The 27,963-nt window shown below is 42.5% G+C and overlaps 1 protein-coding gene across 1 annotated transcript; it reads right to left on the minus strand.

Annotated features, from left to right (window-relative positions):
* Positions 1-93: 93 nt before the first annotated feature.
* Positions 94-27,954, minus strand: LOC129547371 (uncharacterized). Its single transcript, XM_088830915.1, has 2 exons — positions 27,674-27,954; positions 94-6,079 (listed from the first exon to the last, which is right to left on the minus strand). The coding sequence occupies exons 1-2, from the start codon at positions 27,747-27,749 to the stop codon at positions 5,685-5,687; spliced, it is 471 nt and encodes a 156-aa protein (XP_088687041.1). The 5' UTR covers positions 27,750-27,954; the 3' UTR covers positions 94-5,684.
* Between the last annotated feature and the right edge of the window lie 9 nt (positions 27,955-27,963).

The following is a 27,963-nucleotide window of genomic DNA, read 5'->3' on the forward strand; positions in this document are numbered from 1 at the left end:
ATTGTCACCTTGCTTATTTAACTTATATGCAGAGTACATCATGAGGAACGCTGGGCTTGAAGAAGCACAAGCTGGAATCAAGATTGCTGGGAGAAATATCAATAACCTCAGATATGCAGATGACACTACCCTTATGGCAGAAAGTGAAGAGGAACTCAAAAGCCTCTTGATGAAAGTGAAAGAGGAGAGTGAAAAGGTTGGCTTGAAGCTCAACATTCAGAAAACAAAGATCATGGCATCTGGTCCCATCACTTCATGGGAAATAGATGGAAAAACAGTGGAAACAGTGTCAGACTTTGTTTTTTTGGGCTCCAAAATCACTGCAGATGCTGATTGCAGCCATGAAATTAAAAGACGCTTGCTCCTTGGAAGGAAAGTTATGACCAACCTTGATAGTATATTAAAAAGCAGAGACATTACTTTGCCGAACAAGGTCCGTCTAGTCAAGGCAATGGTTTTTCCCGTGGTCATGTATGGATGTGAGAGTTGGACTGTGAAGAAAGCTGATCGCCAAAGAATCGATGCTTTTGAACTGTGGTGTTGGAGAAGACTCTTGAGAGTCCCTTATACTGCAAGGAGATCCAACCAGTCCATTCTAAAGGAGATCAATCCTGGATGTTCATTGGAGGGACTGATGCTAAAGCTGAAACTGCAATACTTTGGCCACCTCATGCGATGAGTTGACTCATTGGAAAAGACTCTGATGCTGGGAAAGGTTGGGGGTGGGAGGAGAAGGGGACGACGGAGAATGAGATGGCTGGATGGCATCACCGACTCTGTGGACATGAGTTTGAGTGTACTCCGGGAGTTGGTGATGGATAGGGAGGCCTGGCGTGCTGTGATTCATGGGGTCGCGGAGAGTCGGACACGACTGAGTGACTGAACTGAACTGAACTGAACTGATATAGAAGGGGTGGGTGCCAGGCCCCAAATTAAACTTAAAACAGAAGAGTCCATTTTCACATTGCAAATCTTTTGTGGGGGAAGTTGGGAAGGAAACAGAAAGTATGTGAGGAGGTGGCTACTTTGAAGCGAAACAATATTTCAGAACAATTAATAATCATGCTTCCCCAGAAACAAGCTGTAGAGGAGGCAATGGAGCTGAAATTGCTTCCTTCATTGTTTTCCTTTTCATGGGTATCAGACTGGAACCCTCTGGGCAACTTCTCAACTCAGCATGTCTTGCTCATCTATTAAGCTGAATATTAATCCTTAGCAGAACTCATCTTTGTTCCCTGAATTTAATTTCATTAGTTATAATTTCTTTCCCTGTTTATAATCTCTGATGCCTTTGCTTGAAAGGTAAATGAGCATCAGCCCTGCCCCTCACCTCTTCTCGAAACTTTCCTTGTAATAGCAGAGATGATTTTCAAAATAACCAGTTTAGGCTATCTGGTTCTTGAGGTAGCCAGAATCAAGTCATGTTTTTAATGGACTCTAAGGAACTTTCTCTACGGCAATCAAGGATACTGTGGTTTTGTAGCAATGACCAGGGCATCTGAGCTCTGAGCTCCATTGCATATGGAAATGCACAGAATATGCCATTGAAAGTCTATAAGCAAGGGGGCCTCAAGTTTATATAACAGCCATATGTCTCAAATTCAGCCTTAACTGTCCACTTTTACCACCCACTTGGTCTCAAAACCTCACCATACTAACAAAATCTTGGCCTCTGTACACTGGCACTGAATCAAAACAATATACACAGAGTTTGGGTAAAAAAGAAAGGGTTAGCTTTATTTCTTTGTCAGGCAAAGAAAGCCACAGCAACTTGGTGCCCTCAAGACTGTGTCCTCCCTAAAAGGGTTCAGTAAGTAAAGCTTACAGGGTTAGCTCAAAATAGGATTCTTGAAAATGGTTAGGGCAGGTGCAGGATATGCACTCTTCTCTTCTCATGGAACATTTCAAATCCATCAGGGCTGGTGTTGGGAGGTCTAGAGATGGGCCCTGGTGGTCTCTGGGGTTATCACACCATGACCTTCTCTTCTGGAATGAAGTGAAGTGAAGTGAAAGTCGCTCAGTTGTGTCCAACTCTTTGTGACCCCATGGACTATACTGTCCATAGAATTCTCCAGGCCAGAATACTGTAGTGGGTAGCCTTTCCCTTCGCCAGGGGATCTCCCCAACTCAGGGATCAAACCAAGGTCTCCCACATTGCAGACAGATCCTTTAACAGCTGAGTCACAAGGGAAGCTCAAGAGTACTGGAGTGGGTAGCCTATCCTTTCTCCAGGGATTTTTCCCAGCCCAGGAATTGAACGTGGGTCTCCCAAATTGAAGGCAGATCCTTTACCATCTGAGCTATCAGGGAAGCCCATGATTTAGTTCAGTTCAGTTCAGTTCAGTCGCTCAGTCGTGTCCGACTCTTAGCGACCCCATGAATCACAGCACGCCAGGTCTACCTGTCCATCACCAACTCCCGGAGTTCACTCAAACTCATGTCATTCGAGTCGGTGATGCCATCCAGTCACCTCATTCTCTGTCGTACCCGTCTCCTCCTACCCCCAATCGCTCCCAGCATCAGAGTCTTTTCCAGTGAGTCAACTCGTCGCATGAGGTGGCCAAAGTATTGGTGTTTCAGCTTTAGCATCAGTCCTTCCAATGAACACCCAGGAGAGATCTCCTCTAGAATGGACTGGTTGGATCTCCTTGCAGTATAAGGGACTCTCAAGAGTCTTCTCCAGCACCACAGTTCAAAAGCATCAATTCTTCGGCGATCAGTTTTCTTCACAGTCCAACTCTCACATCATACGTGACCACGGGAAAAACCATAGCCTTGACTAGACGGACCTTGGTTGGCAAAGTAATGTCTCTGCTTTTTAATATGCTATCTAGGCTGGTCATAACTTTCCTTCCAAGGAGTAAGAGTCTTCTAATTTCCTGGCTGCAATCAGCATCTGCAGTGATTTTGGAGCCCCCAAAAATAAAGTCTGACACTGTTTCCACTGTTTCCCCATCTATTTCCCAAGAAGTGATGGGACCAGATGCCATGATCTTCGTTTTCTGAATGTTAAGCTTCAAGCCAACCTTTTCACTCTCCTCTTTCACTTTCATCAATAGGCCTTTGAGTTCCTCTTCACTTTCTGCCATAAGGGTGGTGTCATCTGCATATCTGAGTTTATTGATATTTCTCCCTGCAATCTTGATTCCAGTTTGTGCTTCTTCCAGCCCAGCGTTCCTCATGATGTACTCTGCATAGAAGTTAAATAAGCAGGGTGACAATATACAACCTTGACGTTCTCCTTTTCCTATTTGGAACCAGTCTGTTGTTCCATGTCCAGTTCTAACTGTTGCTTCCTGACCTGCATACAGGTTTCTCAACAGGCAGGTCAGGTGGTCTGGGATTCCCATCTCTTTCAGAATTTTCCACAGTTTATTGTGGTCCACACAGCCAAAGGCCTTGGCATAGTCAACAAAGCAGAAATAGATGTTTTTCTGGAACTCTCTTGCTTTCTCCATAATCCAGCGGATGTTGGCAATTTGATCTCTGGTTCCTCTGCCTTTTCTAAAACCTGCTTGAACATCTGAAAGTTCACGATTCACATATTGCTGAAGCCTAGCTTGGAGAATTTTGAGCATGACTTTACTAGCGTGTGAGATGAGTGCAATTGTGCTGTAGTTTGAGCATTCTTTGGCATTGCCTTTCTTTGTGATTGGAATGAAGACTGATCTTTTCCAGTCCTGTGGCCATTGCTGAGTTTTCCAATTTGCTGGTATATTGAGTTCACCACTTTCACAGCATCATCTTTTAGAATTTGAAATAGCTCAATTGGAATTCCATCACCTCCACTGGCTTTGTTTGTAGTGATGCTCTCTAAGGCCCACTTGACTTCACATTCCAAGATGTCTGGTTCCAGGTGAGTGATCACGCCATCGTGGTTATCTTCGTCGTGAACATCTTTTTTGTACAGTTCTTCTGTGTATTCTTGCCACCTCTTCTTAATATCTTCTGCTTCTGTTAGGTCTATACCATTTCTGTCCTTTATCGAGCCCATCTTTGCATGAAATGTTCCCTTGATATCTCTATTTTTCTTGAAAAGATCTCTTGTTTTTCCTATTCTTTTGTTTTCCTCTATTTCTTTGCCTTGATCGCTGAGGAAGGCTTTCTTATCTCTCCTAGCTTTTCTTTGGAACTCTGCATTCAGATGCTTATATCTTTCCTTTCCTCCTTTACTTTTCGTTTCTCTTCTTTTCACAGCTATTTGTAAGGCCTCCTCAGACAGCCATTTGGCTTTTTTGCACTTCTTTTCCATGGGGATGGTTTTGGTCTCTGTCTCCTGTACAATGTCACGAACTTCCGTCTAGAGTTCATCAGGCACTCTCTCAGATCTAGACCCTTAAATCTATTTCTTACTTCCACTGTATAATCATAAGGGATTTGATTTAGGTAATATCTGAATGGTCTAGTGGTTTTCCCTACTTTCTTCAATTTCAGTTTGAATTTGGCAATAAGGAGTTCATGATCTGAGCCAGAGTCAGCTCCTGGTCTTGTTTTTGCTAACTGTATAGAGCGTCTCCATGTTTGGCTGCAAATAATATAATCAATCTGATTTCGGTATTGACCATCTGGTGATGTCCATGTGTAGAGTCTTCTCTTGTGTTGTTGGAGGAGGGTGTTTGCTATGACCAGTGCATTCTCTTGACAAAACTCTATTAGCCTTTGCCCTGCTTCATTTTGTGTTCCAAGGCCAAATTTGCCTGTTACTCCAGGTGTTTCTTGACTTCCTACTTTTGCATTCCAGTCCCCTATAATGAAAAGGACATCTTGTTTGGGTGTTAGTTCTAAAAGGTCTTGTAGGTCTTCATAGAACTATTCAACTTCGGCTTCTTCAGCATTACTGGTTGAGGCATAGACTTGGATTACTATAATATTGAATGGTTTGCCTTGGAAACGAACAGAAATCATTGTGTCAATTTTAAGATTGCATCCAAGTACTACATTTTTGACTCTTTTGTTGACCATGATGGCTACTCCATTTCTTCTAAGGGATTCCTGCCCGCAGTAGTAGATATAATGGTCATCTGAGTTAAATTCACCCATTCCAGTCAATTTTAGTTCACTGATTCCTAGAATGTGGACATTCACTCTTGCCATCTCCTGTTTGATCACTTTCAATTTGCCTTGATTCATGGACCTAACATTCCAGGTTCCTATACAACATTGCTCTTTACAGCATTGGACCTTGCTTCCAGCATCAGTCACATCCACAACTGGGTACTTGTTTTTCTTTGGCTCCATCCCTTCATTCTTTCTGGAGTTATTTCTCCACTAATCTCCAGTAGCATACTGGGCACCTACCGACCTAGGGAATTCCTCATTCACTATCCTATCATTCTGCCTTTTGATACTGTTCATGGGGTTCTCAAGGCAAGTATACTGAAGTGGTTTGCCATTCCCTTCTCCAGTGGACCACGTTCTGTCAGACCTCTCCACCATGACCCGTCCGTCTTGGGTGGCCCCACACTGCATGGCTTAGCTTCATTGAGTTAGACAAGACTGTGGTCCATATGTTCAGATCAACTAGATTTTTGTGATTATGATTTCAATGTGTCTCCCCTCTAATGCCCCCTCCCAATACCTACCCTCTTATTTGGATTTCACTTACCTTGGTCATGGAGTATCTCTTCACAGCTGCTCCAGCAAAGTGTAGCTGCTGTACCTTACCTTGGACGAGGGGTATCTCCTCAAGGCCGCCCCTCCTGACCTTGAGTGTGGAGTAGCTCCTCTCGGCTCTCCTGTGCCCAAGCAGCCACCGCCTCTTGGACTTGGGCAGCTCCTCTCGGCCAGCGCCCTAACCTTGGGCGTGGGGTAGCTCCTCTTGTCCACGATTCTGCACGTGGCCGGTTGCGCCGGAGCCGGCGTCTCTCGCGTCTGCGCCGCCGGAGCCGGCGTCTCTCGCGTCTGCGCCGCCGGAGCCGGCGTCTCTCGCGTCTGCGCCGCCGGAGCCGGCGTCTCTCGCGTCTGCGCCGCCGGAGCCGGCGTCTCTCGCGTCTGCGCCGCCGGAGCCGGCGTCTCTCGCGTCTGCGCCGCCGGAGCCGGCGTCTCTCGCGTCTGCGCCGCCGGAGCCGGCGTCTTAGCTCTTCCTCAAAGAAAGAGTGTTAGGGAATGTTTCTGAGGAAAAACACCAAGTACCTAATGTAATTTTAGCTAATGAGTAAGTTGTTTTCAGTGATTAGACACAAATGAATCATTAATGGAAGAAAGAAAACTATATATGGGAAAGTGGATGTGCTAGTGAAGCATAAGGTGACCTGGCTGGTCCAATCAGTTTTAGTTTTAACAACCACAATTCTCCTGGCCTGCAAGTGTTTACTAACTAGTCTCCTTGCCTCTAGTCTTGTTTCCTCACCCAGAGACTGAAACTGCTTGAGTTCAGGGATTGTATTTTATCTATAGCCACATCACCTACCCAAAGTTATGATACCTAATGCTGCTTGGTAAATGTTTGCTAAGTTAGCAAATGAATTAATGAAGGATAAAAACGGGATGAGTCTGAAAGCAACACCCAAAGGAGTGTAAGGAAGTGTAAACAAGCTTTGGTTGACCCCACACTTTGGACCCAGACAGTGACTAGGACACTGCAGGGGACTGATGCTGCTGGAGCCCAGCAGGGAAAGCCTCACAAGACGATGGTCTTGGAGAGAGGCATTTCTTCATCCACCCTCTGGTCCAGCCCTGATCTGTGCTACTCTGCACTAGGCTCTACTTTGGGTGTCACAGGTTTTCAAAATTGTCTAAAGCAAGTTTCCCTGCCTCTCTTCTTACCTCCCTGTAAGAAACATTTGAGTGCCTACTGCATACTAGGTCCTGTGCCAGGTGTAGGTATCAAATAACAAGGTTACCAACAACAGTGAGGTCCCTTCCCTCAGGAGTCCCCCCACCTAGTGATGTGACCACTGTAAACACACTATACCTACACCTACAGCTCTCTAGATCCACACTTATAATGGAGCAGGACCCTGTGGGCCTTCCCGGGATGGACCCCTCCCCCATAGCCTCTGTTATAGCTCTTCTTTGAAGTACTTAAGTGATAGTACCTGACATATTTCCCATTTTTCCAATTCTAAAACCACCACCAAATGGGAGAAATTAACTACAGGATGATTACAAGCATGTAGCTCCCAAGCCTTCTGGAGCGTAAGGGTTGATAATGCTACCCACTCTGTTACCTCACTATCCACCAATCAAAGGATAGTGTGGGAGCTAATCACATACCCTGCAACACTCTTCCTCTCTCTAAAAATGCTTTACTGAAGGTTTTGGGGAATTATAGGGTTTTGAGCATGAGTCACCTGTATCTCCTTGCTCAGCGCTGCAATAAACTTTCTCTGTTCCAACTCTGACCATTTCAATTTGGCCTCACTGTGTGTCTGTCACACAAATGTCTTTGGTAACACATTCTATTCAGTGCTTGAACAGAAAAGCAGAGAGAGCTTGAGAAAGAAAAACTGTAGGATAATAATCACATCAGGTTTGAAGAAGTGAGGAAAGAATGCTCACCACAGGTGTGTGTGAGAGAGGGGTAGATGGGGCCAATTACCTCACAGCTTTGGAAGAAAGGGGGCTCTGTTATGATCCTGACACTTTAGTCTTTCCTATAGATTTTAAAAGGTGTTCCAAAGATCCACTAAGTGGCACCATAGGATAACATATTGTTCAGATCAGTGCACCAGCATCCAGGATTTGTATAATTAAGGGCAACTTAGAACTCTAGGTGGGGTAAAAGCTCCTTTAGACAGGAGGCCTATGGCTAGAAGTCCAGAAACAGATTCTAGCCTAGTTCAGCCCTTCTGTTTTTTACTTTTTCCAGCACCTCTTAATCCCTGGGACCCGGGGCCTCACATGTAAAAGGAACAGGTGAACAAAAATTGTCCATTTTCTGTTGCAAGACCTGGTCTTGAAGCTCTGGGTGTAATCATGTCCATGGAGCAGTAGTTTCCCTCCTCTAAGGAAACTCCTGTTCTAAGTCTCCGGGTACTATTTGCTCCAGTGGATTTAGAGACTTGTGGCACTGGGTCTGTAAACACACTGTACCTACACCTACAGCTCTCTAGATCCACACTTGCTTACAATTTAACCTATGGTTTTAAAAAGAGTCTGGAGCATCACTGATATCCTTTCCTCTTACTCTCTTACTCAGCTCTTAGCCTCACCTTGTGTTGCATGCATGCTAAGTTCTTTATTTGTGACCCTATGGACTGTAACCTTCCAGGATCATCTACCCATGGGATTCTCCAGGCAAGAATGCCAGATGGGGTTGCCATGCCCTCCTCCAGGGGATCTTCCCAACTCATGGATTGAACCTGTCTTTTATGTCACCTGCATCGGCGGGTAGGTTCTTTATCATTTAGCGCCACCTGAGAAGTCCTAACTTTGCCTTATCTTCTCTCTAATTTCATTCCTTCTCCACATGATGGTGAGTGGGAGGACACTGCTCAGGGGCCCAGAGCCTGGATTTCAGATCTAGGCTTTGCCAGGGACTCACCGTGGGACACTTTGGGCAGGTGTCTCTCAAGAGGACTTCAAACTCCCATGTGAAAGCATCAGCAAAACAAGCTCTGACCCAGTCTATGGGCTGCAGTCTGCCTCAGGCAGAAAATGGTCCAAGTTCACGCTCCTACCCCCAGGAGGCCACCAAGAGTTTATTCCAAGTTACACTTCTTATCCCCAGTTGAAATTCTGCAGCTGCCCAAAAGCTTGACCCAAAGTTTTCTGATTAGAAAGCTAATCTTAATTTGAAAACGAGTTAGTGGAGAGGAGAAGTTATTTTCTGCAGAGTGATCCATCCCCACCCAACCCCCCCATCACAATTATCCTTTGGCAGGTTGCCCACCAGTCACTGTGACCTGACTGTGTCCTTTGGACACTGTCCTTTGGATGAAAGGTTGGTTACACTCATTTACAAGAGGGAATTAATTCATGTGGGGGGGAGGCATACAGAGCCAGTTTAAAGGGGCATTTTGACAAAAGCATTTGTTCTCCTCTTTTGGGGTGCAATTAAGCATGACCATCAAAGAAGAAAGTCTTTCAGGAGTTATGGAGTGGCCTTTCCTTGTCTCTGAGTGTTAAGACAGATCAGCCCACTCTCTGAGGACTGAGGTGGTCGGGTCAGGAAAGACCCTATATGGTAAACTGCACAGTGGAGAGTTGTTTGGCACTTGAGATGTGCCTGATGTGTGGATGCTAAAAAAGAAACGAAAGAACTGAAGGGCAGGCACATCAAGGATAGCGACTCAGTGCTCTCTTTGCTCTTTGTTGATTTCACCACATCAGTCAACATTTCTTGGGAGTCTGCCACAGACTAAGTACATTGTAGGAGCCCTTAAACAAGGTCCTTTAAGGGGATCACAAAAGACAAGAGCTCTTTTTGTTATGAATGGTAGAAACCAAATTCACACTGATGTGGGGAAACAAAAAGAAAAATGCCTTGATTCATGCATAGTGCTGTCACTTTGCAGGGTTTGACTGCGAGCACTGACAGATCTGTATGTGAAAAGGGGCCAGAAATCTGATTTCATGGCTTCCCTCTGCTTCCCCAGAAGGTGATCTTATGTTCAGCAGGATTTCTTTTATTACAGCAAGTTACCCCTGATCCCCATCCAAAAATAAACCTATATTTCCCAATACTTCAAGTCCAAATCTGTAGACCAACCCTTCTTTGACATTTGTGTCACTTGCCCAACTGTTAACTGCAGTCATGAAGTTAAATAAGATTGGTCAGATTCATGCAATATGCTATTGATGGGGATGGAAGGTCAATTCCATCCAAACTGCATGAACTGAGACTGGTGAAGGCAAGATTTCTCAAAATACAATAAGAATGTCATGAACAGGATGTGTACATGTGAATTCTAGATCATTCACAACAACAGTTTCTCTAGACATACAACCATGGAGTATTGAGGGACACATCTGCTTTTACAAAATGAAAGCTCAATGAAGGGAGGGGTCAGTGACAGGGGGGAAAACAAGAAAAAATTGTAGATACAAATAGGCAAAGGGATGCTTGAGTTAAAATGAAAAAGAGCGCAGGTCCAGCAGCTTGAGGGAGAAGGCGTCAATGCAGACACTAGTTTGCGCAAAGACCTAGATACTCATACAAATGCAAAGAGTCAGCTCTGTGGCTATAATGCTTAGCTAAATGTATTACACACTTCTTCCATTTTAATTACCACAGCAACCCTAAAAGAGAGCTCAGATTTTATGGGTCTGGGATGGAGCTTGATAATCTGCATTTTTAACAAGTTCTTTGGTGATGCTGATACTGCTGGTATGAGGCCCAAAATGAATCAGATAGTGGGCCGAATCAGCAAATCTGCAGATTCTTTCTTTATATTGAGAGCTTGAACTCAAATGTAAATGCAGAGTTAAATACTGGGGCTTAACTACACTGTGAGAACTCAGGGCCCTATCCTTAAACTTAGGGAACAAGCTGTATTTCTGAGAAGACTTAAGATCCAGAAATCTGAACAAAACCTTGAGATGTGTTCAGACTAGATGATATGAAAATATGTTGCCCCAACTGCTTAGTGTAAATCATAAGGTCACTGGTTTTATAACCGGTGATCCCAATGTCATGTCTTTTGAAAAACTATCAAAATACCATCACATTCCCCTGCCCTGTTACTGGGCTGCATCACAATTAATGAAGTGAAAGTCATATTCGACTCTGTGACCCCATGGACTATACAGTCCATGGAATTCTCCAGGCAAGAATACTAGAGTGGGTTGCCTTTCCATTCTCCAGGGGATCTTCCCAATCCAGGGATAGAATCTAGGTCTCTTTCATTGCAGGTGGATTTTTTACCAGCTGAGCCACAAGGGACGTCACCCCTGCATAATCTGCCATTAAGCTACCCCTGTGGAATATGCACTGCTGCTGCTGCTAAGTCACTTCAGTCGTGTCCGACTCTGTGTGACCCCATAGACGGAAGCCCACCAGGCTCTCCCGTCCCTGGGATTCTCCAGGCAAGAACACTGGAGTGGGTTGCCATTTCCTTCTCCAATGTGTGAAAGTGGAAAGTGAAAAGTGAAAGTGAAGTCGCTCAGTCGTGTCCGACCCTCAGCGACCCCACGGACTGCAGCCTACCAGGCTCCTCCATCCATGGGATTTTCTAGGCAATAGTACTGGAGTGGCTTGCCATTGCCTTCTCCGGTGGAATATGCACAGAAGGGCTCAAATACTATTCTTTCCAAAGCCTACAGCAGCCTTTTCTGGGAGACTGTACAAAGCTCATCACCACATTTTCTCTCTTCTAATTCATCTCATTTACTCCCTTACACCACTCCTCACATCTTCTCTGCCCCAAATCTGTGTCATCTTGGAGTCAAACATCACCAATAGTCAAAACATACTTCTGGGAGTCCATGTGGCAGTTACTAATCTCCTGCCACCAAACATTACTAAGATGCCCTAGGTCAGTGAGAGCCTGGATACTGTTCCATAAACATGGAAAGCAAGCACCCTGTCCAGAGGCAGGCTTTCTGTTTTATTAGTCCAGGTTCCATTGCAGGAAACAGAAACCATTCGAGCTAATTCAGGCAGAAATGGGTTTAATACTAGAAATAAAGTGCTTGCAAAATCCTTGGAAATCCTGGGTCTCTACAGGATTTGTGAGACTGAGACCAAGTCCATCACCGTAGAAGTGACCTCAAAATGAATTGCTTGCTACTTTCATCACATTCAGGCAGGGTTATATCATGTCTCTGTCCCAACTCCAGGTTCTACAACTTTGACACTTGGACAGTGATGTGGGAACTAAGAAGACTCTACAACTGCTATCTTACACAAGTTAAACAAACAAACAAACAGTCTCTTTTTCCATTTAACCTGGTTGCAATCAAGTCTTTTTTTTTTTTTAAAGTTGTAGCACTTATATGCTTTTATTGATGGAAAACTTAGAATTAGTGTGACGTGACAAATCTGTCCCATTAGAAATATGTCAATTAATCATGCTGATTGATAACCCCAAGTATTGTTTCTTTTTTTTTAATTGGAGGCAAATTACTTTACATTAATATATTGGTTGGTTTTGCCATACATTGACACGAATCCGCCCCGGGTGTACATGTGTTCCCCCTCTTGAACCCCCCTCCCACCTCCCTCTTCCCCATATCCTCCCTCCAGGTCATCCCCGTACACCAGCCCCAAGCATCCTGTATCATGCGTCAAACCTGGACTGGTGATTCATTTCACATATGATAATATACATGCTACAATGCCATTCTCCCAAATCATCCCACCTTCACCCTCTCCCACAGAGTCCCAAAGACTGTTCTATATACCTATGTCTCTTTTGCTGTCTCGTATATAGGGTTAAGGTTACCATCTTTCTAAATTCCATATATATGCGTTGCTGCTGCTGCTGCTAAGTCACTTCAGTCGTGTCTGACTCTGTGTGACCACATAGATGTTACTATACTGTATTGGTGTTTTTCTTTCAGGCTGACTTCACTCTGTATAATAGGCTCCAATTTCATCCACCTTATTAGAAGTGATTCAAATGCATTCTTTTTGATGGCTGAAAAATACTCCATGTGTATATGTACCAAAGCTTTCTTATCCATTCATCTGAAGATGGACATCTAGGTTGCTTCCATGTCCTCGCTATTATAAACAGTTCTGTAATGAATATTGGAGTACATTGTTTCTTTCAATTCTGGTTTCTTTGGTGTGTACGCCCAGGAGTGAGATTGTTGGATCATATGGCAGTTCTATTTCCAGTTTTTTGAGGAATCTCCGCACTGTTCTCCATAGTGGCTGTACTAGTTTGCATTCCCACCAACAGTGTAAGAGGGTTCCCTTTTCTCCACACCCTCTCCAGCATTTATTGCATGTAGACTTTTTGATAGCAGCCATTCTGACTGGTGTGAAATGGTATCTCATTGTGGTTTTGATTTGCATTTCTCTGATTATGAGGGATGTTGAACATCTTTTCATGTGTTTGTTAGCCATCTTTATGTCTTCTTTGGAGAAATGTCTGTTTAGTTCTTTGGCCCATTTGTTGATTGGGTTGTTTATTTTTCTGGAATTGAGCTGCAGGAGCTGCTTGTATATTTTTGAGATTAATTCTTTGTCAGTTGTTTCATTTGCTATTAATTTCTCCAATTCTGAAGACTGCTTTTTTACCTTGCTTATAGTTTCCTTTGCTGTGCAGAAGCTTTTAATTTTAATTAGGTCCCATTTGTTCATTTTTGCTTTTATTTCCAATATTCTGGAAGCTGGGTCTTGGAGGATCCTGCTGTGATTTATGTCGGAGAGTGTTTTGCCTACATTCTCCTCTAGGAGTTTTATAGTTTCTGGTCTTACATTTAGCTCTCTAATCCATTTTGAGTTTATTTTGGTGTGCAATCAAGTCTTATAGGAATGCTGCTGACTGATAAAACTTAAATCACATACAAGTTTCTAGTTATAAGAACTCTTTGACTTGGAAATACTAGCTCCTTCTTCCTCTTCCTGCAGTAAAGGAAAACCTACTAGAAAGAGAATGGAAGAGATGTTGAATAAACCAACCTACTGTATTCCCCACTGAGACCCAGTATCTCAAACTATGAGTACTGAAAGTGAAAGAAAATACACCATAAACTTGCCAAGAGTAGAGGGAATTTATTGCCTTACATAACTGTAAAACAGGTGTGTTTTGATCCAGTGACTCAAAAAAAAAAAAAAAAACAAAAACCAAACCTGTCTACTTTCCTCCCTCATGTTTCTCATGTTTTATTTTCAGACTCCACCTGGTGGTTATAGGACTCTTAAATGCTCCACCCTCACATTCTCCTAGCATCAAATCTAGTGGGAAAGAAGCTGCTATTCACAATAGCTCCTGGGTGCTATTCTCATTGGATCAGCTGGCATCACAAGATGTGCCACGAATGAAACATCATGTCTAGGGCATTTGAGGGGCAACTGTCCAGGGTTGAGTCACATGAATGCCCTGGAACCAGAGGACCCTGGAGTCTAACTGGGGGCACATAAACTAAAAGTAGGAGTGGAAGTAAGTGATTTCCTGGAATAATATGCGTATATATTGGAGGCAGAACAACACAACAAAAAGAATAGCTGTTTACCTCTTCTGGGATCTTGGACAAGTCTTTCCAGCTTTCTGATGTGCTCTTGTTTATATATAATGAGACGATTTGATCACTAGATATCTAAATGCTTCTGACAGACTCAAGTTGCTTACATCTATGTTTCTTCCCCAGAAGTCCTCCCATGTTGCTTTTATAATTTCTTAGAAAATCCTTAAGTCTCGAGTAATTAATCCATCCTCTTAGGTGTGAAAATTATCTTATCACCTCCTCTTTTGCATTTTTCCAGCTGTTACCATGTTTTTTCCAGCTGTTACCTCAACTATCTCATGTATTTGTATTGTTTGCTTTTCTTTTCTTATCTTTAACCACACCTTCCAGGGCAGCATCTGGTCTCATCAGCAGATGGATTAAGATTGATAAGAAAGTTAAATGATGACACAGATAACCAACTTCCACACAGTTTCAGGAGACATCACTCCAATCCCTGAAGGGAAATAACTTGAGTTCCATTTGCAACCATTTAATTCTGAAATGCATTATAATAGTCACCAATAATTGCCTACTACATAGCATACAGTGTGATGAACACTTTTTGTTCATTATCTTTAATCCTCCCAACACCCCAAAGGGTGTACATCTTTTATTGTTCCTATTAAAAAGCAAGATTTGTGACTCAAGCAACATTATCAAACAGCAACTGACTACTGAGAACCGAAATGCCCATTGCTGCCAGACACTGAAGGAATGAATAGGAGACACAACTCCTGCTTCCACAGAAAACAATCTGGGGAGGCAAATTTAGACAACAAAGATGAAATAGTCAAGGAGACATCCACTGAAATCCCAAAACGCAGAATATCTGACCCTTTGGCAAGCTGGCTCAGCGAACACTTCATGGAGGTAGTGTGACTTCTTTCGGGGCTCAGAGGCATTCCTTGCAAATATCACAACAAAGTTCAAACACAGTTTATGAGAAGCGCTCATTCTTACTTTAATGTGATTATTATATCAGGAAAAGAACAAAAATGTGGGCCTTAGCTTCTCCACAGAAGTTCATTTGAGAACCCCACATCTGCAACTACACATGCCATCTCTCCCCTTCTTACAAGACCTTGCATAATTGGCTTCTGCTTCAAGGCTCTGGGTCAGCAACTTTTTCAGGTTATATTTAGAAAAAGTAACAAAATGGGTTTCCTTGCAGGCTTTACTAATTGGATGGTGTTATTTTAAATTAAATGCAGAGGACAAGAAAATAAACCAAATTACCCACTTCTGAAAAAAAAAAAGCACACAAATTATTCACAGTGTCTGTTCCAGACTGCTCACAACCTGCCTCAATCCAACTGCATTTGGGGTATCTTGGTCCTTGGTGATTCCCTGAAGTCTCACAGTGTGTAGTGTGAGGCCAGGCTGCAACTGCTGCTGTTTAATGCAAGATCTACAAAAATAACCTGTTTTGAAATTCTGATCTACACTTAGCAGTTCTGTGACTGAGAATGTCAGTTAACCTCTCTCTGCCTCTTACTCACTTACAAAGTTAAAAAGACAGAAATTTCTGTGTTTATGTTATGATAAAGTGATATAATGCACTTGAGTGCTTGTGTGGTGCCTGGTACATAATAAGAGTTTGGGAAATGGTAATGATCATGATTATTGATGGTCACTCATCTTGCTATTTGATTTTCCTAGGCCAACCACTGTTTAATAAAACACAAATACACTGTCTCTGTCTAAACAGAGAGGAAACAGGAGCAATGAGATTAGCACTCAGCATGAAGGACTCTTGTCCTGGTGGAAACAGGCTGTTGAAGAAACATCTCTGGGGGAAAATAAACCTTGAATCTAATATGTAACCTGGACATGGAACAACGGAGTGGTTCCAAAATTGGAAAGGAGTACATCAAGGCTGTATATTGTCACCCTGCTTATTTAATTCATATGCAGAGTAAATCATGTGACATACAGGGCTGGATGAAGCACAAGCTGGAATCAAGATTGTCAGGAGAAATATCAATAACCTCAGATATGCAGATGACATCACCCTTATGGTAGGAAGCTAAGAGTAACTGAAGAGCCTCTTGATGAAAGTGAAAGAAAAGAGTGAAAAAGTTGGCATAAAATTCAACATTCAGAAAACTAAGATCATGGCATCTGGTCCCACCACATCATGGCGAATTGTTAGGGAAACAATGGAAACAGTGAGAGACTTTATTTTCTCGGTTTCCAAAATCACTGCAGATGGTGATTGTGCCCATGAAATTAAAAGATGCTTGCTCCTTGGAAAAAAAGCTAAGACCAACATATGCAGCATATTCAAAAGCAGAGACATTATTTTGCCAACAAAGGTCCATCTAGTCAAACCTATGGTTTTTCCAGTAGTCAGGTATGGATGTGAGAGTTGCACCATAAAGAAAGCTGAGTGCCAAAGAATTGATGCTTTTGAACTGTGGTGTTGGAGAAGACTCTTGAGAGTCCCTTAGACTGCAAGGAGATCCAACCAGTCCATCCTAAAGGGAATCAGTCCTGCACATTCATTAGAAGGACTGATACTGAAGGTGAAGCTCCAACACTTTGGCCACCTGATAGGAAGAACTGACTCATTGGAAAAGCTCCTGATGCTGGAAAAGATTGAAGGCAGGAGGAGAAGGGGATAGCAGAGGATGAGGTAGTTGATGGAATCACCAACTCGTTGGACATGAGTTTGAACAAGTTCTGGGAGTTGGTGATGGACAGGGAAGCCTGGTATGCTACAGTCCATGGGGACGCAGTGTTGGACATGACTGAGCAACTGAACAGAACTGAACTGAATATGTAACCCACACTGCCTGCTGTCCTCTATGAAGAACTCTTAAAGAGACTGAGGTGGGGATAGTAAGGTTGATTTCTCTGACAAATTTTCCTTTAGTACTGAGAGATAACCAGTCCAAATTTCTTGGCAATGGGAACCATCCTGCGGGAGAAGAGGTAACACAAATCACGTTTAGGGTGTCCTTCTCCATGTGCTTCCATAATGTTCTTCTAAAATAGAAGCAAGAAGATTATAGAACCTAGGAAAAAAAACGCAGTATGCTGATTATTAATTCTTTAAAATCCAAATGTTCACAAAGGTGTTAGTATATTTTTCTGTAACATAACTTTTGCCTAATAGCTAATCCAGATAAATTTAATCCAGAAATTTTCTCCCCAGAGTGGTATTTAAATATGAAAGACTCATCTAATTTTGAAATATTAATTTTGAGAAGTAGGGGGTTTATTTTTGGGCAGCCTATGCCAAGACTGACATCTATAATGCTGTCTGGTTTTTATTGAGCTTCAGTCTTTGTATTCACACTCTGAATGCCCAAGGTTCTGTTAACAAGGTCTATTTAAGGAACTTTCTTATCCTTCCAGTATTGAGATACTTCAGTGACTGCTCACTTGTGAGCTATGAGAGACTACTGTCTGCCCCATGCTGGGCTGTAAGGGAGGTGCAGTCTGCATAGACCTGGGTTGTAGGGAATAGAATGTGTGCACAGTCCAGGCCAGTGAGGGATTATGATGTCTGCTCAGTCCTGTGAAGGACAACAATATTGGCACCATCCTGGGTTATATGGGACTATGATATTCGCACTGTCGTAGATGAATTTATAATATTATTAAAGTTTCATATGTATATCATTGCATACACTGTAAGAGTGCTCACCACCAAAATTTTATTTTCTATTAGAGAATATCTTGGTTCAGTTCAGTTCAGTTTAGTCACTCAGTCATGTCTGACTCTGTGACCCCATGGACTGCAGCATGCAAGGCTTCCCTGTCCATATCCAGCTTCCAGAGCTTGCTCAAACTCATGTCCATCGAGTCACTGATGCCACCCAACCATCTCATCTTCTGTCGTCCCCTTCTCCTGCCCTCAATCTTGCCCATCATCAGGGTCTTTTCAAGTAAATCAAACAATGCTGGAGGATTATCCCTGGTATCAAATAGTTGGAAACAACTTCAAAGTGTTCTGTTTAGAAATGGCTGAAATAAATTATAGTACAGTGTGATATTCTTCAGATATCTATCTCTTTCTATTCTATGAAAGGGTGTAGTTAAAGAATAATAAAATTTAATAAAATGCCACATGCATGCCTGCATGCTCAGTCCTGTCCAACTCTTTGTGACCCTGCAGACTATAACCTGCCAGATTCCTTTGTCCATGGGATTCTCCAGGCTCCTCTGTCCATGGAATTCTCCAGGCAAGAATACTGGAATGGGCTGCCATTTCCTCCTCTAGGGTCTTCCTGATCCAGGGATTGAACTTGCATCTCCTGCATTGCAGGTGGATTCTTTACTGCTGAGCCAACAGGGAAGCCCATGGAATGCCATACAGTAGATGTTAAGCAAAAAGAAGCATATTGAAAAACAACTCCCATAGTGCAGTCCCAAATCTGATGATGACTTTTACCTCATCTCTCATCTGCCTCCTGCTTTACTCATGCCTGGCCTCACTGCCCTTCCTCTTTCCCACCAAATGCCTTTCTCAAAAAAGTATCTAGAGATATTTTGTAAAAGATAAATTGTATCATTTAATCACCTTGTTTAAAATCCTCCAATGGCTTTCCATTGCATTTATTTTTTAAATTTTTTCAAAAACAATTTTAAGAATCTTTACTTAAAGACAACTTTATCTTAAAATGGAGTAACTTTGGTTTTACGAGCAGCAAGCAAAGTACAGAAGCAAAAATGCATTACAGGAGCATTAATTTCTACATTAGGTCACAGCGTCTAATCTGAAATCACACCCATAATATCATTTTTCAGGATATCTGGGAAATAGTTATTTCCCAGGATGTCTGAACCATAGTTACTCTATTTTGACTTTTTTGTGTGTGTGTGTGTGTATTTTGACTTTTAATTGTAAAAAAAAAAAATTTTTTAATAGCCAAAGCAGATTTCACCATTAATGACGTCAGTGTTTTTTTAGGTATGAGAAGATGAAAGAATTGGAACTCATAAAACCTTTTTGTGAAAAGATCTAACTATCTGAAGGCCTGTTCTGCCAGTTTTTTTTTTTTTCTTTCAGAGCACAGAGTGCCTCATTCCTGATTTTCACCCTGAACTTCTTTCAGGGGGTGTTGAAGGTCAGCAGCTTGCAATGGCCATGATGTAATCTTTGTAGAGGCAGCTGGCAAGTACCAACTTCCAGTCAGCAGGGTCCCTTCATAGCCACATATCTGACCATGTGACACCATTTCATGGCCATTGTGTCCCACGGAACTGGGAAGGCTCATTCCCAGGTCTAGGGAAGTGATGGGCCACTCAGTGTGCTAAAATTGGACCAGGCCTTGCAAGTAGCAAAAGTATCTGGACCATTGTCTTACTAGCCTCCTGGTCCAGGAAAATATTTCCTCTTGTTGCTTTTTCCCATACCCAGAGTCACATTATTACAATTATTGATCTCATATGGAACTGTCAGTTCAGCATTATATCACAGGCTCAGTGAAACAAGTGACATAGAAAACAATATATCCATAGCTAGCAGTTATTAGTAAAATAAGCATTATAAGTCAAGAACTTTCATTAGATAAAGCCTGGTATACCCCAAGTCACCTGACTTCATTTGTTAAATGATTATAGTCTGGTGTTAATCTCCTGGTTGTACATTATGGAGCATCCGACCTTTATCTGAAGATTGGTTACTGAGATAAGCCTTAGAAACTAATTAGAATCAAATAGAAATGCCTTACTAAATCCTTACTATGACCCCATTGGTCTAGGCCCTCTTACCTCTTTGGATTTCTCTCTGTCTCCTCTCTTTCTGGGTCCTGGTCAGTATGTTCCTGTCACACTGGCCATCTTTCTGTCTGTTAAATTTTCCCAGACACTACCACTAAATTTTCCCTACCGCTTTAGGGCCTTTGCAGTAGCTACTCCCTCATTCGGAATGCTTTCCCTGTAGAGAAGGGTTAATAAACTATGACTCATAGTTTGTTTTTGTACAGCCATGAGATAAAAATTTATTTTTATAATTTTAAAGGTTTTTTTTTTTTTAAGAAAAAGATATGACAGATCACATGGAGCCCACAAAGGCTAAAACCTTTACCATATTGCACTATACACAAAAAGTTTGTCAATCCCTGACCTAGATCTTTGTTTGGGTGTCTCTTACTTGTCATTTTGGATTTAGTTCAATTGCTGACATTCTACAGAGAACTTTCTTAACCTCCTTCAACCTAAAGTGACCACCTTCTCCTTACTTGATACACATCAGTTCAGTTCAGTTCAGTTCAGTTGCTCAGTAGTGTCTGACGCTTTGCGACCCCATGAACTGCAGCATGCCAGGCCTCCGTGTCCATCACCAACTCCCAGAGTCCACCCAAGCCCATGTCCATTGTGTCAGTGATGCCATCCAACCATCTCATCCTCTGTCATCCCCTTCTTCTCTGGCCCTCAATCTTTCCCAGCATCAAAGTATTTCAACTGAGTCAACTCTTCGCATCAGGTGGCCAAAGTATAGGAGTTTCAGCCTCAACATCAGTCCTTCCAATGAACACCCAGGACTGATCTCCTTTAGGATGGACTGGTTGGATCTCCTTGCAGTCCAAGGAACTCACAAGAGTCTTCTCCAACACCACAGTTCAAAAGCATCAATTTGTCAGCGCTCAGCTTTCTTATAGTCCAACTCTCACATCCATACATAACCACTGGAAAAACTACAGCCTTGACTAAACAGATCTTTGTTGGCAAAGCAATGTCTCTGCTTTTTAATATGCTGTCTAGGTTGGTCATAGCTTTCCTTCCAAGGAGCAAGCGTCTTTTAATTTTATGGCTGCAATCACCATCTGCAGTGATTTTGGAGCCCCCAAAAATAAAGTCAACCACAAGTTTCCCCATTTTTTCCCATGAAGTTATGGGACCAGATGCCATGATATTAGTTTTCTGAATGTTAAGCCAAGTTTCTCACTCTCCTCTTTCACTTTCATCAAGAGGCTCTTTATTTCTTCTTCGCTTTCTGCCATAGGGGTGGTGTCATCTGCATAGCTGAGGTTACTGATATTTCTCCCAGAAATCTTGATTCCAGCTTGTGCTTCATCCAGCCCAGCGTTTCTCATGATGTACTCTGCATATAAGTTAAATAAGTAAGGGAACAATATACAGCCTTGAGTACTCCTTTTCCTATTTGGAACCAGTCTGTTGTTCCATGTCCAGTTCTAATTGTTGCTTCCTGACCTGTATATAGGTTTCTCAAGAGGCAGGTCAACTGGTCTGGTATTCCAATCTCTTTAAGAATTTTGATACACGTACTCTTCATCAAAAACAATAAAAATCATTATCAAGTGTTTACAATATGCCAAGGAATTTACTAGTTTCCTTAGACTTGGCAGTCATGGGGATTGCAGGTTGGGGGTGGGAAACAAACAAATAAGGACGAAGAAGAACAGTGAATGAGGGAAGAGCTCTTGTCCTGTCCATAAACTTGTCAGGAAAAGCCTTTCTGAAAAGGCGTGGAAACAAGACCTGATATAATGAGGATGGGAGTGTTTCATGGTAGATTGAGCAACCAAATAATTGTACAAAAGACAAGTAAAGCCAAGAGCTTGATGCTGGGGAAGGAGGGGGTACATTGGAAACAACAGATGAAAGTCACTCATTTAATTAAATATGAAGATTATATTTCACAAACTCCTGTTGTTTTAATATAGGATGGTTTCCAGCCTTAAGACATAAAATGCTCCCTTAAGATCAATTCAGTTCAGCTGTTCAGTTGTTTCAGACTCTTTCTGACACCATGGACTGCAGCATGGCAGGCCTCCCTGTTAATCGCCAATTCCAGGACTTTACTCAAAATCATGTCCATTAAGTCAGTGATGCCATTCAACCATCTCATCTTCTGTCGTGCCCTTCTCCTCTCGCCTTCAATCTTTCCCAGCATCAGAGTCGTTTCCAATGAGTCAGTTCTTTATGTCAGGTGGCCAAAGTATTGGAGTTTCAGCTTCAGTATCAGTATCAGTCCTTCCAATGAATAATCAGGATAGATTTCCTTTAAGATGGACTGGTTGGATCTCCTTGCAGTCCAAGTGTCTCTCAAGAGTTTTCTCCAACACCACAGTTCAAAAGCATCAATTCTTTGGCAATTGGGTTTCTTTATAGTCCAACTATGAATCCATATATGACTACCGGAACAACCATAGATTTGACTAGACAGATCTTTGTTGGCAAAGTAATGTCTCTGCTTTTCAATATGTTGTCTAGGTTGGTCATAACTTTTCTTCCAAGGAGCAAGCATCTTTTAATTTCATGGCTGCAGTTACCATCTGCAGTGATTTTGGAGCCCCCCAAAATAAAGTCTGTCACTGTTTCACTGTTTCCCCATCTATTTGGCATGAAATGATGGGACCAGATGCCATGATCTTAGTTTTCTTAATGTTTAATTTTAAGTCAATTTCTTCACTCTCCTCTTTCACTTTCATCAAGCGGCTCATTAGTTCTTCACTTGCTGCCATAAGAGTGGTGTCATCTGCATATGTAAAGTTATTGATATTTCTCCTGGCAATCTTGATTCCAGCTTGTGCTTCTTCCAGCCCAGCGTTCTTCATGATGTACTCTGCATATAAGTTAAATAAACAGCGTGACAATATACAACCTTTGACATACTCCTTTCCCTATTTGGAACTAGTCTGTTGTTCCACGTCCAGTTCTAAGTGTTGCTTCCTGACCTGCATATAGATTTCTCAAGAGGCAGGTCAAGTGGTCTGGTATTCCTCTCTCTTTCATAATTTTCCAAGTTTGTTGTGATCCACACAGTCATAGGCTTTGGCATAGTCAATAAAGCAGAAGTAGATATTTTTTCTGGAACTCTCTTGTTTTTTTGATGGTCCAAGAGATGTTGGCAATTTGATCTCTGGTTCCTCTGCCTTTTCTAAAATCAGCTTGAACATCTGGAATTTTACAGTTCACATACTGTTGAAGCCTGGCTTGGGGAATTTTTGGGCATTACTTTACTAGAGTGTGAGATGAGTGCAATTGTGTGGTAGTTTGAGCATTCTTTGGCATTGCCTTTCTTTGGGATTGGAATGAAAACTGACTTTTTACAGTCCTGTGGCCACTGCTGACTTTTCCAAATTTGATGAAACATTTTGTCCAGCACATTCACAGCATCATCTTTTAGGATTTGAAATAGCTCAATTGGAATTCTATCACATCCACTAACTTTGTTCGTACTGATGCTCTCTAAGGCCCACTTGACTTCACATTCCAAGATGTCTGGCTCTAGGTCAGTGATCATGCCATTGTGATTATCTTGGTCGTGAAGATCTTTTTTGTACAGTTCTTCTGTGTATTCTTGTCACCTCTTCTTAATATCTTCTGCTTCTGTTAGGTCCATACCATTTCTGTCCTTTATCGAGCCCATCTTTGCATGAAATATTCCCTTGATATCTCTAATTTTCTTGAAAAGATCTCTTGTTTTCCCTATTCTGTTTTTTTCTTCTATTTCTTTGCATTGATCGCTGAGGAAGACTTTCTTATCTTTCCTTGCTATTCTTTGGAACTGTGAGTTCAGATGCTTATATCTTTCCTTTTCTCCTTTGCTTTTCGCTTCTCTTCTTTGCACAGTTCTTTTTAAGACCTCTTCAGACAGCCATTTTGCTTTTTTGCATTTCTTTTCCATGGCGATGGTCTTGGTCCCTGTCTCCTGTACAATGTCACGAACCTCTGTCCAGAGTTCATCAGGCACTCTATCAGATCTAGTCCCTTTAATCTATTTCTTACTTCCACTGTACAATCATAAGAGATTTGATTTATGTCATATCTGAATAGTCTAATGGTTGAAGTTAATTATTCTCAAATCTTGAGTTAACGAATGCATTTTTTCTTATGGAAGTGTTTGTCTTAATCTATGTTAATAAACTATGCATTTATCCCAGACTTTAATGGCTCAGAACCTACTTGACTAACCAGTATGTTATACTCAGACATTGTTTCCCTCATCTATGTAAATGAAACTTTGTATGGCAATCTGCCTTTCTATAAGATTCAAGTCAATCTTTTTTGGCCCATGATGACTCGTCTGGTGCTAAGATTATCCCAAAATACATCTTATGGATGAAGGGCCTGGTGCCATTCTCTGAGTTTTAAGACATTCCTTTCTTTCATTAACAGACTGCTAGAAGACACTTGAGAGTCCCTTGTACCGCAAGGAGATCCAACCAGTCCATTCTAAGGGAGATCGATCCTAGGTGTTCATTGGAAGGACTGATGCTGAAGCTGAAACTGCAATACTTTGGCCACCTCAAGTGATGAGTTGACTCACTGGAAAAGACTCTGATGCTGGGAAAGTTTGGGGGTGGGAGAAGAAGGGGATAACCGAGAATGAGATGGCTGGATGGCATCACAGACTCTGTGAACATGAGTTTGAGTGAGCTCCGAGAGTTGGTGATGGACAGGGAGGCCTGGCATGCTGTGATTCATGGGGTCGCGGAGAGTCGGACACGACTGAGCGACTGAACTGAACTGAACTGAGTGAGTATATAACATCCAGCTAAAAAATAGCAGGGGGGTACTCTTTCTGCCCCCTTCTGATGTCTACGTTAGAAGTTTTCTCTATCTCCTTTATACTTTAATAAAACTTTATACACAAAAGCCCTGAGCGATCAAGCCTCGTCTCTGGCCCTGGTTTGAATTCTCCTCCAGAGGCCAAGAATCCCGGTGTCTTTTCGTGTTTCAGCAACAACCTTTCAGTTTCTCATCTGCGGTTGCCCTAAGATAAAGCCTGCACCATTCTGGTCCCAGACACTGTTTCTAGCACAGTGCCAGGCACAAAGCTTATACTCAGGAGATACTGGGTGAATGGGTGTGGAGAGGTGTATGTGGCTGACTCTTCCCAGAACACAACACCACACACTGGGTGTGCTGGTTCAGGTAGTCTGGCCCGGCAGCTGGGGATTGGTGGGAAATGACTTCAGACACACCACTGCCCCCTACCCTGCATCCCATGTTGCCCTAACATGTTAGATAATCAGCAGGGTCATGCCCTCCCCAGAATGCTATGAAGGAGGAAACCTGTCCTTGTATAATCCTCTCCTCTCAAAATCAGCTTTATTCAAGTCAGCATTGTGTTTCTATTGCAAGAAATTGGGTGGAAATGCTTATCACTCAGAGCTATTTTTCAGACAGAAGGACACATATCAGCAGCATTGGTAGAGCCGGCAGTTCACTGTTAAAGGAACAACTCTGTCAGGTGTTTCCTGGCACTCACCATGGCTTAAGAAATTTGGCCCCTGTCCGTGAGGCAGTAAGCTTGGGAGTGCTCAAAGGCCTGAGAATCCCCTTTGGGCGACGGCCAGGCTTCGGGCCAAGTGATCTATCTCAAGTTTTCCATGCAATCCTCACAAGCCTGAGAAAGTTTTCACACAACCTCATTCTCACTTGCAGATAACAGATCCCTAAATCATCAAACCAATATATATAACACCTAACAATCATGAAGTATTTCCTAAGAGCTTACACTCTACTTCACTACCTCCTCCAGAGGGAGATGAAGGTGAGGCAAGAGTGCCACCCAGGAGGCAAAGTTTGAGACATTAATTCTCAGGGTCCTGAAGCTGCAGAGTTGGTCTCCTTCCATTTTGCTCTTCAGGCATTGTTTTCTGCCTGACCTTAGCACCTTCCATTTCATGTGAAACAGTCTTGCAAGGTAAAGATTATTTTGCTCGTTTATTGAGGAGGCAGAGCATTTCAGAGAGGTGACTTTGCTTACTTGAGGAACACAAAGAAAGCAGAACCTGGAGCTGGGCTGAAAGCTTGCTGTTGGGCCATGAAATATGCCAGGATTCTTGGCCTCTGGAGGAGAGGAATTCAATCTGGGGCCAGTGACAAGGCTTGATCACTCAAAACTTTTGTATGATAAAGTTTTATTAAAATATAAAAGAGATAGAGAAAGCTTTTGACATAGATATCAGAAGGGGGCAGAAAGAGTGCCCCACTACTAGTCTTTAGCCGGATGTTATATAGCTACTAGCAGGCTGCTAATTAGAGAAAGGGAATGTCTCAAAACTCAGAGACTGGCACCAGGCCCCTCACCCACAACACGCATTTTGAGATAACATTGGCACAAAGTGAGTCATTCTAGGCTATAAAACGATTGACATGAATCTTGAAGAAAGGCAGGTTTCCAAACAGATACATAGTCTCATTAACATAGATGAGAAGAATAATTGTATGAGCAAAACATACTGGTTTGTTGAGCCATTATCAGTTCTGAGTCTTGGGTGGAACAGACTTGAAGAAAGACAGAGTTTAGGGCAAATACATAGTTCATTAGCATAGCTTAAGAAAGACATTTCTGTAAGAAAGACACACTGGTTAGCTCAAGGTTTGAGAAAAGTTAAGTTCAGGTGAAACCAGATGTCATCATGGCAACCCAGAATTTTAAAAGGATCCTCATTTTAATTTTGTATAGAGAAGGGAAACAAAAAAAATCTGACACTTATAGTTTGTTTCCTCCCTCCCCTTAAGAGAGAGATAAAAAATGTATGACACTTGCAGCCCATTTCCTCCATTTGGGGACCCCTAGCCTTCCTGCCTGTCACCATCATACAGCTCAAGGTCATACTGCTAATGTATAATGGTGCTGATGACAACCATAGAGCCCCTCTATTGCGTACCTTGCTCTCATATATTCTCCTCTCATATATTTGCTCCACTTTATCCTGACAAATTCTATAATGCAGTCAAATTGAAGAAAATTATCAGATCAGCCTCTTACTTAACCACTCAGCCAAGACCATTCAGTCCCCTGCAATGGAGCCACATCAGCATCTTTCAGCCAAGCCCCGGGTATTCCTTGATTTTTTTCCCAATCGAGCCCCCCTACCCATTAGCTTTCCACTGGGTGGGTAATTCCCCTGGCATCTTTCATCCAGCTGCCCATCCAGTATCTTTTGATTGGGTGGGAATTTCTCAGTATCTTTCAACTGAGTCCCAGTCCTATCTAGACCATGAGTAGGTGTTGTAGCCACACGTTATGGGAAACAAACTCACTCAGAAGGACAATGCAGATAGTGGAGTGCAGTTTATTACACCAGGGGCCCCAAGGCAGAGTCTCCTCTTAGCCAAGGACACCAACCAGCATTTGTGAAAATCTTTTATACCCCATGTGTACATGTCCGAACCTATCACACCAAATTCCTTGAGACTTACATAAACAAAGGAAGGGTAAATACAATCACAATAACTCCATCATTCATGTGTTAGGTGTTCAAACAGTTAATAATCAATAAGCCTGTGGTTACACTCCGATAGATACAGAAAGAATTTATGACCTGTCCGGAGGCAGGAGTGATTAGAGTATGTTTTCTCTTAGGTGATGAGTGACCTGGATGTGATCTTCAACATTCCCCTGTCCAGAGTGGGTCTTATCCTTCTATTGTAGTTTCCATAGGCACTAAGCACAGAGTTCAGAGTCCATTGGAGAGGTGGCCAAGCATGATCAGCGTGAACAGGCCTAAGATGGAGTCCAGGCCCTATGAATTCCTTCTTCATAGGTATTCCCTGGATGTTTCACCTGCCGCCTCCCAATATCTTTCCTAACAGGAGGGGGCAGGTAACCCTCTCCACCGCCAAATAAAACTCAGGATCTCAACCAATACAGGAGATTCAAGAACCAGGAGAGACTTACCCAAATTCGTCTGCATTCCCCAAGGAGGCGGTGGGTGCAAGGGGTAACTGCCGGTACCAAAGCTTTGGTTCCTCATGGAGTCCAGTCGAATGAAGAAAGTCCACTCTCGGTCACTTCATTGGTCGCCATAACTGTCAACTAAAAAGGATGTACAACTTGAGAGTTATGAGGTAAGTTTTATTTAGGGCAATATGAGGACTGCTGCCCAGGAGGCAGCATGTCAGATAGTTCTGAGAGACTGCTCCAAAGCAACAGTGGGGGAAGATCATATATGATTTTGGTGAAGGGGG

The sequence above is a fragment of the Moschus berezovskii genome, chromosome 22 (genome assembly GCF_049115385.1).
Source record: "Moschus berezovskii isolate FMDL1 chromosome 22, NW_MosBer_1.0, whole genome shotgun sequence".
NCBI classification, from domain to species: domain Eukaryota; kingdom Metazoa; phylum Chordata; class Mammalia; order Artiodactyla; family Moschidae; genus Moschus; species Moschus berezovskii.

Coding starts and splice junctions, on each gene's coding strand:
- LOC129547371 (XM_088830915.1), bottom strand. CDS start 27,749: ATGAGGAACCAAAGCTTTGGTACCGGCAGTTACCCCTTGCACCCACCG. Junction 6,080..27,673: donor GGGAATGCAGACGAATTTGG/GTAAGTCTCTCC, acceptor TCTTTGAGGAAG/AGCTAAGACGCCGGCTCCGG.